General features: G+C 43.6%; 2 protein-coding genes across 4 annotated transcripts in view; one reads left to right on the forward strand and one right to left on the reverse strand.

Moving 5' to 3' along the window:
• The first annotated feature begins 11 nt into the window (after window positions 1-11).
• Window positions 12-1,443, forward strand: SS18L2 (SS18 like 2). The gene is made up of 3 exons (XM_039698152.1): window positions 12-146; window positions 270-346; window positions 853-1,443. Exons 1-3 carry the CDS (start codon window positions 78-80, stop codon window positions 938-940), a joined length of 234 nt encoding a protein of 77 aa, XP_039554086.1. The 5' UTR covers window positions 12-77; the 3' UTR covers window positions 941-1,443.
• Window positions 1,444-1,962: 519 nt separating this feature from the next.
• GARRE1 (granule associated Rac and RHOG effector 1) overlaps window positions 1,963-14,333 on the reverse strand; it is a 59,857-nt gene continuing 47,486 nt past the window's right edge. The window contains exons 9-14 of one of the 3 annotated variants that reach the window (XM_039698142.1): window positions 13,597-13,722; window positions 12,139-13,124; window positions 8,628-8,793; window positions 7,632-7,766; window positions 5,260-5,338; window positions 1,963-4,829 (exon numbers count right to left, since the gene is read on the reverse strand). In XM_039698142.1, the coding sequence (XP_039554076.1) occupies window positions 4,512-4,829; window positions 5,260-5,338; window positions 7,632-7,766; window positions 8,628-8,793; window positions 12,139-13,124; window positions 13,597-13,722 (1,810 nt within the window). In that variant the 3' untranslated portion in view covers window positions 1,963-4,511. The remainder of the gene's footprint in view (window positions 4,830-5,259; window positions 5,339-7,631; window positions 7,767-8,627; window positions 8,794-12,138; window positions 13,125-13,596; window positions 13,723-14,333) is intronic. The other 2 variants (XM_039698145.1, XM_039698144.1) reach the window with 2 other exon arrangements.

Raw genomic sequence — 14,333 nt, forward strand, 5'->3', positions numbered from 1 at the left:
GGGCGGGCGGGGCTGGGGCCGCTCCCGGCGGCGGCGCGTGCGCGGCCGGGGCGGGGCCGCCGCTCCCCTCAGCCGCCATGTCCGTGGTGTTCGTGCCCGAGCGGCTGCGCGGGGCGGCCGAGGTGAACCAGGACACGCTGCAGCGGGTGAGCGCGACCGGGCCGGGACCGGGCCGGACGGTGCCGCAGGCCCTTGCGGCCCGCCTGGGGCAGAGCTGGCTGGGGCGGGGCGCAGGCCGGGGCGGGCGGTGACGGTGCTCTGTGCCGCAGCTGCTGGAGGAGAACGACCAGCTGATCCGGTGCATTGTGGAGTACCAGAACAAGGGCCGCGCCACCGACTGCGTGCAGTAAGTGACCGAGTGGGCGGGCAGGGCGGGGCGCTGGGGCAGGTGTCGCTGACGGCAGTGAAACGCGGCTCGCGTCTGGGCTTACGAAGGGGTTTCCCCAGAACCATTTTCAGAGAGGTGTATTGGCCAGGGTGCTCCCGCTCTGCCCTCGGTGCCGCAGGCAGACGCGGCTGTGCCGCCGCGGGGAGCGCTGCAGCGCTCAGGGCAGCCCGGCCCGCGGCGCTCGGAGCGGGCAGCCCGGCCCGCGGCGCTGCCGCCTTCAGGGCTGCGAGCTCCGTGTCCTGCTGCCCATCCAAGTTGGGTAGCAGCACATGCTCGGCTACCGAGTGCAGCTCAGTACGTCATACCGGGCTTCAGCATAAGAACACTAAGTTTCCCCTGATTTATTATTCTAGTTTTCTTTCTTTTTCCCTGACTGCAAATACTGATCAGCGTACACGAGTGCAGGTATAGGCAGTTGTCTAGGAAAGAACGTCTCCCAGATCCTGTGTTTCCTCCTCTCACAGGTACCAGCAGATCCTGCACAGGAACCTCATTTATTTAGCTACAATTGCTGATGCCACTCCGCCCAGGACGCAGAAGCCCGTAGACTGACAGCAATACCTGGATGTGAGCACTGCTGCTTTCAGAGGCTGTAGAAATAGTTTAGACTCCCACTTTGAAAACAAAGAAGGTGTGGGTTTGAAAAAAGCAGGTAAAAAGTAATCTGTACTTCTGTGTTTAAAATGTGAATGTAGTTTTCAGTGTAGTATTAGGCCAGCTTTTCCCGTTACTGTAACTAATACAGCTAAAGAATGATAATTATCACATTCCCTTTTCCCTCTGAAGAACTCAATTCAGTGTACTTCTGGGAACAGCCAGGTTGTCAAGACAGCACTATAGGAAGCAGAGCCCATTTCACGAGTATGGCTCTATAACAACAAGGTAAATGTTACTCTAAGTGACTCCTACCTCCAACATAACAAAGTTGGGCATGTGTTCCATATGTAAAAGCAGTAGACTCTTGTATCCTGTATCAGAACAACTGTGCTAAATAAACTAAAGATGTTCTTTATAAGTTGTAGTATATTCTGAATTAATAAAATACATTAACAAAAGAGCTGCTCTGTGATTTAGTCAAACAGAAATGTTAACTTTCCTAGGACTGGTGGGATTGCCACACTACGCAGCAATTATGTGTAAGGGAGAAACCAAACTATTATTTTAGAAACTTTTGCCCAAGTTGATTAAGGCTTTTTCTCTGTGTTTGAACTGCTCTGTAAACAAGTCAATTCCTGCATAATCAAAATGGGTTCATGTGCTTCCTGGGTACTGTCAGCACTGCTGGCCAGCTGCATGCATGTGTGCTCCTGTCCAGTAAGGAAGAAGGCAGCTTTGCACACCCTGCACACGGCATTCCAATGCCACAATTAACACACAATGACCTAACAGCCTTGATCACAGCAGGGAGGGGGACAGAGTTTGCTTTTTACTTACGACCATCAAAGTCACTGACTTTCTGATTCCTAAAAATTCAAGTAATGTGATTTTGGCAATGTTTACCTGCCCTGTTGAGGGCATTGTCTGTACCACATTCTTCTGTGACATCACTTGAGAAAGCAGCTTTAAAGATTGGACTGTGCATAAAGTTCATTTTTATATGATAGAGTCAGTAAGTAGGCAGTTGACAATTTTCAAACTCTTAAATAATCCCATGTTAATGTAATAAGATCTTTGTTTACAAACCGAAATTACAGTTTAAGGTGCTGCTCATTTTCAGCAAGGTGCATATTTTAAACAGGTATGACCTATTAAATGTATATCTTTAATAAAGCAAATAGTTTACTTTTACAGAAGCTTTAAAATACAAACTGTACAGTTCCAGTTCAGAAGCGTTAGCTATTCACAAGAAGCACTGCAATAAGGGTAAGTTAACTAAGCACCAAACCCTTGCACTTGGCAGTGTAAGTGAAGTTTAAGGGCAAGACTCATTTGCCAAGTGCAACAATTCTTAAAATTACCAGTGTTCAGAACAATCGGAAGCAAAGGACAGAGTAGCACCCACGTGGTCAAAATGCAGACAAACTTTCTTTGTGTTCACAATTCACTTATGTAGGTCCAGAAACTTGCCAGCATTTGTAATTATGAATAAACTGCAAAAACTATAGCAATCATTTTGGCACTTGTTAGAAAAAAAGTTCAAAATTAAGTTTTCATTAACTTCCATTTTGGTCTTAGTATGAATAACCAAGTAAGTACAACCAAATTTGGGATTTAATATTAGATCTAAACAACAAGATTTAGGAAACTCGAAACCATTCATGAAGTTAAATAACCACTAACATTTTCAGTGGAAGGTTTTCAAAATTATAGTAGTACAGACCATTAACAATTTACAGACAGAAGCCACACTGATTGTGCAAAGCACATTACTGTAAAAAGTCTATGTACAGCAAACAAATCTTTGTAAACATGGTAAGTATGAAGTTTCAGAAAACATGGTGACAATATCATAAATACAGGCAACATTGGCATCCTCAAACAGCACAAAAGGTAACAATCTGGGCCTGCAAATAGAGCCCGTCACCATACAAACAAAAAAGGTGGATGGGTTTTAAATACCCAAATGTTTAATAGGTTTAGTGTTATGTATACTTTTTATTTATATATATATATGTATATATAATGCATTTCTTTTTTGGTATCTTTAGATATAGATGTACTTAGTTTGTAAAACCAAAACCAAAAAATGTGCTTTATCTTCATTGAAAAATTATGTAGTTAGAACTAATAACCCATTTTACTAGTAGTTAACATATTAGAATGATATGACTTAAGAAAAATACAAAAATAAGATTAATACTGTCAAAACTCTTATACCAGAAAATATTGTGGTTTTTAGACTCTTTCAAAGATGAAATATGAAAATTTAAATAAGCTCTAACTATATAAAGAATCTTCTGTAATCTCAATTCATATACAGTGGGATAGGTATACATATATTTACCATTGTTCTTGAATTTGTAAGCACCAGTCACTCGCCCCCATCCACTTTGGTTGGAAGATTATTCCTAATTCCACAGGTTCACTTAATGGCACATATTGACTGCAAATAACTACTTTATCCTTTTAAAAAAAATAATGTTCTTTTAACTAACTGCTACCCCACATTTCAGTTTTAGTATCTTCTGAGCCAGCTCACAATTTTCAATCAACTGTAGCATCTGAAATAAGACTTTAAATAAATGCAAGTAGTCTCTTAGGCTTTGCTTTCACACACTGCAGGAGCACCTTGTGGGTGATGCCTTTGGCCAAATGCAGCCATAGGACATGGTTTGTGTGGAACCAGGGCACCACTGCCCACACAGGTGTGGGAACCAAGGAACCACTGCCCACACAGGTGTGGAACCAGGGAACCACTGCCCACACAGGTGTGTGAACCAGGGCACCACTGCCCACACAGGTGTGTGAACCAGGCTCCCAGTGCTCACACAGGTGTGGAACCAGGGAACCACTGCCCACACAGGTGCCATCTATGTCAAGCAGCTCAGGTAATGTTGACGACACAAGGCTGAGTGGTTCTGCTGATCTTCACCTACGCTGAAGAAACTGCCACAAAACTCAGTTTTGCAACTGTTTCTGCAGCAGTTCTCAAATGAACTCACTTGTGTAGCACAGGAAAAGCTGCTGTTGCACTTCATTTTAAAAAAGCTGCCCACAGGCTGTAATGGAGAATACAAAGGTTCTACAGCTTGTCCTTTATAAATTTAAACACAAACAGTGTTGAGCAAAGTGACCACTATATATTTGCTTCAACATATTCAATGTGTTTCAGTAAGATGTTTTAACTATAAATCTATATGAAAAATAGCTATAAAATACAGTGTTTCTTGTATGGTAGTCCTTCAGCAGTTGTTTTTAGAAAAAAAAAATGTCTTGAAAGTAAAGGCAATTACACATTTTTAAAAGCATTTCTACATCACAGTTTTGGGCTGTTTCACGTACACCAAACATATTGGCCATATTTGCTCAGCACTGTAACTCAGAATCCGAGAGTTTGTCCATCTCACCCAAAGCCCCTCAATGCCACACCACGAGAGAAACAGGATATAGCCAACACAGCACTGTGAATCCAATAATGTGATTTTCATTTGGCCCTGTGCTGCAGTTTCAGTACGAAAAGCAGTTAGTACTGGTGCAGGTAGGACGGTCTGCGTTCGTGCTTTACTGGGAAAGCTTTGAAGCCCTTGTTGATCTGTTTGTGCTGGGAAGGCTGCTGGGACTGCTGCTGCTGCTGCGCGTAGGCGAAGCTGGAGGAGATGCCGGCTGCCGGGGCGCAGTCGCTGGCCCACAGGGGCGCCTGCAGCATCTGCATGGTGTCGCTCCACTGGCCCACGGGGCTGCTCACGGGGTACAGCGACGTGCTCTGGCTGGGCAGCGTGCTCGGCACAGAGGATGTGTGCTGCCACGGCGCCTTGGGAGGCCAGGTTTTGGTCTTGTTATCCTGACAAAACAAAATCGGTTGCGGGTGCTTTGGTTTAACAACAGAACACTGCTGTTTTTGAGACAATACTTAACACGTCACCTTATCACTTCCTTGAGATATTTTCACAAGATTAGTTTATATTTGAAAGCCAAACTGATGCATACATCTAGCACACTCAATTATTAAAATAGTTGCCCATTAAAAAACAATTACTTCAGCTTGACACACAGTGGCCTCACTGAAAGGGAAAAAGTAAATGACTTCCAATTTCAATATATTAAGCTTAGTGACTGACAAAAGCACCTCCCTCTACTTGAGTGTAGATGGTTTAGGTTTTCACTGATGTGAGCAGTCTGGAGATGCAGATGCTTTTCCAGTGACTGCCTCATGCAGACCCACCCCAGATGCCAGCAGGAGAGGGGACAAAGCAAAGCCCCGCCGAGCTCACCTGACTGCGGTCATCCGCTGCAGAGAGAAGGGGAGGCGATGGCAGCGTGCTGGGTTCCTGTTCACCACTGCTGTGCTTTCTGCTCAGAAAAAGAGAGACTTTCACTCTTTGGTGTTAAATGAGTCACCCTCATTAATCTGTCACTGGCACAGACAGCCTGCAGTACAGTTTTCAGTGCATGTGTTTTCAGAAACACATCTGGTTTCATGTACTTTTTGTTTTCAGTACAGGTAAAAGCAACAATACAGAAACTGTCAGGGACATGACAACGCAGTAGTTCTTGGAGCTACAGTTACAACATTTTTGTAGAGGTGAAAGGAAGCTGGGATAGACTTTTGCCCACTTTCAAGAAATTTGCCAGAAATTGTGTTTTTTCTTCTGTTACCTGCTCTTGTGGCTAGGTTTCTTTTGGTTTTTTTAAGTATCTTCTGAAATAACCTTACAGATAAGACAAAAGACCAGTTGAGGAAGTGAAACATCTGGTGAAGCACAGTAATTTTACTGATAAAAAATGTTCTACCTTTAGTTTAATTTGTGACCTAGCACCCAGTTATCAAATATAAGACCTTGACCACATGTGCATTCTGGAAGATTGTTTTTCTTGGGTTTTTTGGTCTTTTTTGTTTGGTTGGTTTGCCTTTTTTATTTGTTTTGGGGTTTTTGTTTTGTTTTTTTGTTTTGGTTGGTTGGTTTTTTTAGGAGGAGCGATTAAGGCCATGGGTTTAGATGAAAGCAGAACCTTTTATTTCATCCTTTTTGTAAAAAACCCCAATCAGCATGCTGCAATCAGGCTCCCATAGGTAAGCAGCCCTTTGCAGGTCACCTTTAGCACACTCCACCCTTCTACCTCCTCTAACAGCCCAGCTTTAGCTCTGATATGTTGTCAGGCCCTGACCTACAGAACACGGTTCTTCTACAGGTAACAGGAGACAGCAGTACTGTTGCTTCAGCTGAGGTTTTGGTCAATGAAGCACTCTCTTTGGAAACTTTCTTCTGCCCTTTAGAGCACTACATAAACCACAGGCTTTTCTTGCTCCATGATCAGTCTCAGCTATCTACTGCCTTGGCATGTTAAGTCACCCTCGTGTGTTTGTTTTCCTTCCCTGCTGCCGTTTTTTTAAAAAAAATACAGGTAATTACTACTTTTTCTGTGACTGTTCATGAGATGGCTCGTTGCCATTAATTTCAATTTAACATTCACTGAAGCTCAATTTTTGTTCCCTCCCTATGAAGTATTGGCTAAGTGTAAAGATTTAGAAAGTAGCTACTCTTACTCCTTTCTGATAATGCACACAAAAATAGCTATCCAGGTAGAAACGGTGAGAAACTGGCACTGATTTTTTTTTTTAATTCACTAAAAAGACAGACAATCTTGTATGTGTTGACTCCAAATTACTCTGTGACTGTAAATAAATATTTGGCAACTTATTTCATTTTTAGAAAGGACCGAAAAATAATTTGAGAGAACAATTCCAGATCAGAATTGGGTTGGTTGGCACTGACTTTTTTTTAAATTCACTAAAAAAACAGACAATCTTGTATCTATGTATTGACTCCAAATTACTCTGTGACTGTAAATAAATATTTGGCAACTTATTTCATTTTTAGAAAGGACCGAAAAATAATTTGAGAGAACAATTCCAGATCAGAATTGGGTTGGTATTCATGCTTCATCTTGTGCCTTTTGTTACTGTTGTTCTGACTATCCTCTGCTGTGCAATCACTGAGGTTCCAAAGACACCGAGCCTCCAGCCCTTTAGAAAAGCAGAACTGCTGTAATTCACACTACTGATAGAAGTGGACTTTTTGTAGCTGAAAATCCTGGCTTAGTTTTTCCATTACTGAAATTATTTACAAAGGCAGTTCGGCCTCCTCTTCCTACTGTGAGAAACAGGACTAAGCCGGGGTTTATTTCCCTCTCCCAGAAGAGCAGCAGCCAGGGTGAGCAGTGCACACCAGGTTAGCAGCAGCTTCTCCCCAGTGCCACAGGCTGCAGCTGAGGCAGCAAAGGCACCCAGAGGCACGGCCCAGCTGCAGCCAGGCACTCTGCAAAACCAGGGGGCATCTAAAGCCCCAGGAGTGGCATCCAAAGGAGACTCATGGAGAGGGAAAGCATCAGATCTTTCCTAGCCATAGTGACCCTCAGTGAACAGCTGGCTGTTTGCACAGTGCTGGTTTGTACAAGGAGAAAAGCTGCTAGCACAACTCACTTCAGGAATCCCCCGGTCCGCATCACCAGTGCAGTACACAAACTCATGTTTCTGGAGATCTGTGTCTTTGGCAGGAATTTCCTTTGTCTGGCTACTCAAATGAAATGACATATAAACAAAAGGAATCTTACAAAGTGGTCTACTTCTGTTCATTTTGCTCACCTCCTCTGCTTTACAGCAGCAACAAGGTCTGGCCCTGAGAACATGGAGAACAAACTGTCTCCGTTAGCTGAGGAGGTCTCATCGCTTGAGCTGGCAGAGTCTCCTTGAGTACCAGACCAGCTGTTTGTCACATCACTGCAAGACAGAAAGTTGTGTTAGCCCTTGTACTTACAGTGCCTGGTCCAGACTGTGTGCCACAGTTGTGCTGAATCTTTGTCACAGGTGATACCTCAGAGAACAACATTTCAGTTGGTAAAATGTGCCAGTAATACAGGTACTTCCACTAGTTCTGAGTGGTCACATTAACTGCTCTGTCTGTTACAGCCTCTTTATATATATTTAACTACAATAATTATACCAATTAGAAGCACCTCTCCTGTTCAGGAAGGAGAAACAAGTGATGCTTGGGTTTGGAATCACTAAGTACTTGACTTTTGCACTGCAAAACTGAGCTAGAACACATATCCATCCTACTGGTTTTACACTAGAGACTCACTGCTCTTACATTATGGACAGTTGGACAGAGAATCTTGAAACACTTCTTGTGTAGTAAATAGTTACAATTTGGAAGACATTAAAAACTACAAATGTACCTGCTGTGAGGTACCTGCCTTTTAGTAGCAGGATTAAGTGGCTAAAATCTGGAAAACCTAATCCAATCAGGCACCGCAACTTTGAAATCATCACTTTTCATCAAATCTAGGTCTTAAAGCAGATTTCAAAATACTCAGACAAAACTCTCCTGAATACATATGGGCTATAGATTCCTTATTTCCTCTGTTGGAGTCACAGCCAGTATGCATGCCACTCTAGGGATGACATCAAGCATGTCAGTACCTTGGGATCAGCAGGGTCACATTGCTCACTTAACAGTGCAGTGCAGCTTTCACAGATGCAGCAGCAACTGAAAAAACACTCAGTATTCCCACACTGTGCCAAGTCTGGGTGCAAAGTAAAGTTCTACAATAAAAGCATCCATCCTGCCCAGACTCTTACCCCTCTGTGAAGTACTCGGGAAAGGGCCAGGTTTTGTGAGGATCATCTGGAAGAGGCCAGTTGCCACGCGTGGTGCTTGGACGACGGACGTGCTGTGCTTGCCTCTTCTGTTGCATAGCCTGGTTCACCCCAGCAACATAGCGGGCAAACTCTGGATCAGAGCCAACTGAATGAAAGAAACCAACAAGTCCATTGCTGACACTCAGCTATTTCTGCTGCACTTCCAGTGCTTTAGGTGTGACCATACCCCACAGGACAGTAATTCCCTCCCTGATGATAAGTGGCAGCCAGCAGTGGATATGTTTATCTAGCAGTGAAGGACACTGAACAGGAAATGTTTTACACAGATGAGATACACAGCATACACAGTGGATAATAATCATCACATGGAAGTACACCTGCCCCTTGCATTCCATCAGGGAAACTGTGTTTGTACTATGATCATGTCTATGCTGAAAGGTTCAACATCACCATACACTGATGAAATGGACACTGTACATGTATCCACATATGTGAAAAAGAGCAGAACATTTACTGTAGTTGATACCAGAGTGAAACATGGTTTCCAGCTGTGCTGTGATCCTGCTTGGATCATACTAGAACACAGAGGGCCAAAACTGCCTCCTTCCTATAGTGATGAGACAATTCTGAAAACATTCTGATTCTGACTACAAAATATTTCAGAACAAGAATTGTATTTACAGAAAAAAATCAGTAATTTAAAAACTTCCATTCTCAACATGCTTTTTGTGTCCCAAGCACCCAATAAGGAATAAGCATGGTCTTGAGCAGACACAGCAAAAGCCTTAATCCAAAAGTGTTTCAAATGCTCCATTGATCAGAGCAAGCAATTGCTGTATTCAAAAGACTGCTGATAATGAGTCACCAGCTAAGTTTCCACAGCTTCTCTTTCTTTTGCCTTTTTTTCCTCCTTGAGAAAAACTTGGCAATCTGACTGGATTTATGGAAAATGTCTAGACTACATGCACAGTAATTGCAGTGGCAAGTACTGAGCTGCTGGCTTGCCAGTGTCAGCTGGAGATTGAGTGAAGGCTGAAGAACATCCAACAATCATGCACAGCTCACAAAGCAGAAATCTTTCATCTGACAGCTCCCTACATTCCAAACTGCATTTGGAAGATATGTTTGACACATCCAGAAAAGACCTTCACAGTGTTGTGTTGAATGCAAGTTAAAAAGACAGTGAAGAAAACTTTGTTTCTCTGGCTCCTTTTATTAAGCAAGGGCTATCTGAGAGCTGTCTAGGAACAAAACATCCCCACTTATGCTTGTTCTCCCTCTGAAATACCTTCGCATCTATTTAAGATGAGGCTGGAAGACAGTTCCTCAGATCTAAGAACAGAATCTAGATGGATTCTGAAGGAGATCCAGGCTTTTTTACTTGTGGACAGCATTAAGTTCTAAAGTGCTGGTAATATTAAAAATAGAAGCTTGCGTTAATTTTTATCTCACTGAAAACATCAGGTGAACGGGTTTTTATCAGATAGTTTTTTACTCCAAAGGACTGGAGTCACCAACATTCCTTCTATTAGTTCTTATTGCAACATTCCTTCATCAGGTTAGTGATGACTGAAGTGCTACAAAATACATTTTTGGGATTAGTTAGGCCTTCAACATGAAAAGCCATACATTTCAATTTTATAAATTCTTAATCAGCAGTTTTGCATCTGAAGAGAGACATCATTTTCAGACTCTAAGTACTTATGAAAAAAACAATGTGGTTTGTTTCAAATGACAAATGTACAGTCCTAGGAAATCCTGGAAATGAAAGCAGTTTTCTGGTTTACAGCTTTTTGACACTACAGCTTAAAATGCACATTTCTACACCACAGCTCAACCTGGCAAGTTATATGAAGAAAAGTTCTTTCTAGAGGAAAAGTATTCAGTTGGAAGGATTTTTCTTTGGTTTTGGCTTTTTAAATGCCAGATCTGTGAAAAATACTGTTTACTTATCACTACAACTGCAGTGTATCTTAATCCACTGAGCACCATTTATGGACCTTGAGTAAGTCACCTTTTCCAAGTACCACTTTCTACGTCCTTGACATTCATCAAATGGAACAAAACAAGTAGTTTTTCAAACAGCACAAGGAAAATATTACAGAAATAGAATGGATTCAAAATGCTGAGAATGTCAGTCCTTTGCATACCTGCATTCTTTCCCCCACACACACATGGACTCAGTGCTTGCTGAGACTAATTTTGTCCTTCCTTAGAGGCTGTGATAATCCTTAAGTCTATACCCTAAGTATGTTTAGCTAAGGTGATGCTAATTCAGACTCATTAAGACAGTTAAGCAACAGTGCAACTATGGTGGCTATTTTTGCCATAGAAACTCCACTAATTAATCAACTAAGTTGACAAAAGAACTATCATAATTATGAGTCAAAGGAGCTGGTTTGAGACGCCTACACATTCCAAACACAGACAGTGCAAATGAGCAGGGGAAACTGAGCCCTCTTTGATAAAAGGTTTCCCTGTTCCCCGCTCCTCCCTCCAGGCACTTGCCATAAATGCACACTACAACACTCCTGCAGCTGTGCTCCAGGCCAACAGAAGTTACATTTACAAGGCAGCAGCTGTGTAAGTTGTTCTTAATACTACCATCAGAATCATGCAATCACAGAATATTCTCAGTTGGAAGAGACCCACAAGGATCATCAAGTACAGCTCTCAAGCCAATGATCCACATGGGGATTCATCTCCTCTTAAATTCCACAGTCAATTTTTGGTCTGTAGATATTTGTTGATAACTCTAAAATTTTACCTCAATTCATCTATATTTACAATCTATTGGTGGTCCAAACACATGTGGCAAACCTCATGGCACTTGCTCTTTAGTCTCCAATCCTCTGACATCCAAACTTTTAATTGCAGAACCAGCTGTGGAACAGGAACCAGTATGACTCACAGGGAACTGGGGAGCATTGGAGGGAAAATGTGGGGATATGGAAAAGATGCAACCCAGCTGTATCTCCAGGTTACAAGACTGCTAAAGAGCAGGAAGAATAATTTTGAGGAGAGGGAATACACCTGGGCTCAAGAGTTTGATTTTAAACGATTTTACTAAGTAAGTATAGGAGGAGCATCATCTGTAAGTATCTTTTCAGTACTCTGCTGAGCTCCATAAAGGAAAGGTCAGACTACTACAACTGGGACAAGAAACAAAAGCTCAAGAGTTCGATTTTAAACGATTTTACAAACTAAGTATAGGAGGAACATCTTTTCAGTACTCTGCTGAGCTCCATAAAGGAAAGGTCAGACTACTACAACTGGGACAAGAAACAAAGAATTGGTTCCCATGCTTGCTTTAAGATCACCTTCTGTTACAAAAGCAAATAAGCACACACACAAATCCCTGCTTGCTCTGGTCAGCACCCCTACATCCAGTGGGCAGCACGGGGAAATGACAGTTATTGCCAGCAATATTTCACAGTATTCTTTTACAAAGGACTCTTTAAAAAAGCATGATAAAGGAAAAGACACACACCTGCAGGGTCAAAAGGCAGGATTTCTCCCAACATCCCAAACACTCCATCAGTTTGGTCACGATTTGGCCACGTGTTGTTTCTAGGTCCTTGTGGTTTCTGTCCTAACATCTCTGCCATCACACTGTCCATATAGCTGCTCACCAGACCCAAGCTGTACAAATCAGAGCTTAAATCTGAAAAACCAGGATTGTTCCACTGATTTATATGAGACAACCCAGCTCCAACAGCCGGAGCTTGCTGCTGTGAAGAACTGCTGAGCCATTTGGCAGGTACACGTTGCTGTGGTCCAATAGGTTGGAGCAAATGTTGGTAATACTGCATTTGCTGCTGCTGCTTTTGGGACTGCTGCTGGGACAAGCCTTGCTGAGGAGGATGCAGTGGGGTGTGAGACACAGACTGTGGCTGCTGTTGAACTGCTCCTGACTTTTGTTCTGCTGCTGTGGAGGATGCAACAGAGTTCCTTCTTTTCACCATCGGAGAAGTCTGCTGGGATTTGCCCATGTTAAAACCAGACAAGAAATCTATAACATCCTGCATTTCTTGGTCAGTTGGTAAATTCATACCTTTGTCATCCTTGCCATCATCTGGTTTGAAGAAGCTGTCCCTTCTGTCCATCAGAAAGCCATTGACGAGCTGGTTGGCTGTGCTCTGCGCTGGCTGCAGGGCATCCGCGCTCCGAGGGAAGTTACCAATGCTCAGGATGTTCTGCAACCGTGCGTCCATGCTAGTGGGCATTTTAGCTTTCTCCTCTGAGCTGGAACTTATGAAGACGTTTTTGGAAGGTGTACTGGGGATTGAGTAGCTTCCTGTGTTACTTGTACTAGTGCAGGAAGTTTTTTTTGTAAACCGTGAAGTCAGTTTTGAGAATGTCTTTTGCAGACCCCCTGAAGATTTGCTTCCATTCCCCGATGGCATGTCAACTTGGCTCCCAAATTCTGAGATTTCACGCTGTAACTGGATCTGAATACAAGGCAAAGCTTGCTCCCTGCATCAGCAAAAAACATGCATATCAAACCACCTAATACATAACTGAGTTTGTACTTTGAGGGAAAACGTGTATTTCAATAATAGCTCAAGAAAGAAACAACACCAAAGACTGCCAAGTCCACCAGCTACTTCTTATGGTAATAAAGCAAATTATTCCTCAGATTTGCAATACTTTCCAATTCTTAAATTTTAGTTGTACTTCAAGACCTAAATGGAGACCAATTTAATATAAATCAAGTATTTTTGTAAGAGAGAAACAAATACTTTGTAACCCTTGGATATGCTGCTGGTTTGGTTTTAAGCAGTCTCCTGTATCTCTGGATGTATCCAGAAGGTATCTGTGGGGATTAACAGTGTCTCACTCTCAGTCTGACTCTTGTTTTCCCCTTCTGATGAGCTGGCACTATCAAATCCCTCAGCACAGATTATTCAACAACGACAGCTTAGTTTGAACTAGAAAAGAGATGTACCTTCCTTCCTTCCACCTGTGTATATCAAACACAGCAGTATAGAGCACGTCTACCAGCCCCAAAGTCTTCTCTGGATCCAGACTCCTCTGTAGCAAAGACATTGTTGCTGGATCTTCTTTCAGACACCTGTCATCATTAAGTTTAAATTAGAAATCAAAATGCTCATTTTTTTTACATTAAACAATTCTACCCTGTCAGTCAGAATACAAAAGGCCAATTGCTGCACTCCTGCAGAATGACCTGGGAATGCCATGGGGTTCCTGGGCTGCAGGAACAGAGCCTGCTGTGGAACAGAGCCAACCTAACTGCGGGGTCCAGCAGGACAGTGCACTGAACCCTGCACTGACAAGAGCTCTTCAGGGCAGGCACAGCCGCAACGAACGCCCAACACTCAGCACCCCTGTCTGGAACACGGCAAGGGCCTGACACAGCCCAGCACTCGCCGAGAGCCCGAGCCTGGCAGGGTCTGCAGGGAGGCGGCTCCGCACAGCCAGCGGAGCGCGGGGCGGCAGCGGAGAGGCACCGGAGCGGGGAGCGGGGCGGCACCGGAGCGGCACCGGAGCGGAGCGGAGCGGAGCGGAGCGGAGCGGCACCGGCGGCTCGGGACGCGCTCCCGCCCAGCGCCAGCAGGCGGCGCTGCCCCGGCAGCGACCTCGGGCACCGGGAACCATCCCGGAGCACCGCGACACAACACACACGGGCACGGAAACACACACGGACACACGGACACACACACG

Source organism: Passer montanus, unplaced genomic scaffold (genome assembly GCF_014805655.1).
Source record: "Passer montanus isolate IOZ18808 unplaced genomic scaffold, ASM1480565v1 scaffold121, whole genome shotgun sequence".
In the NCBI taxonomy this organism is placed as follows: Eukaryota; Metazoa; Chordata; class Aves; order Passeriformes; family Passeridae; genus Passer; species Passer montanus.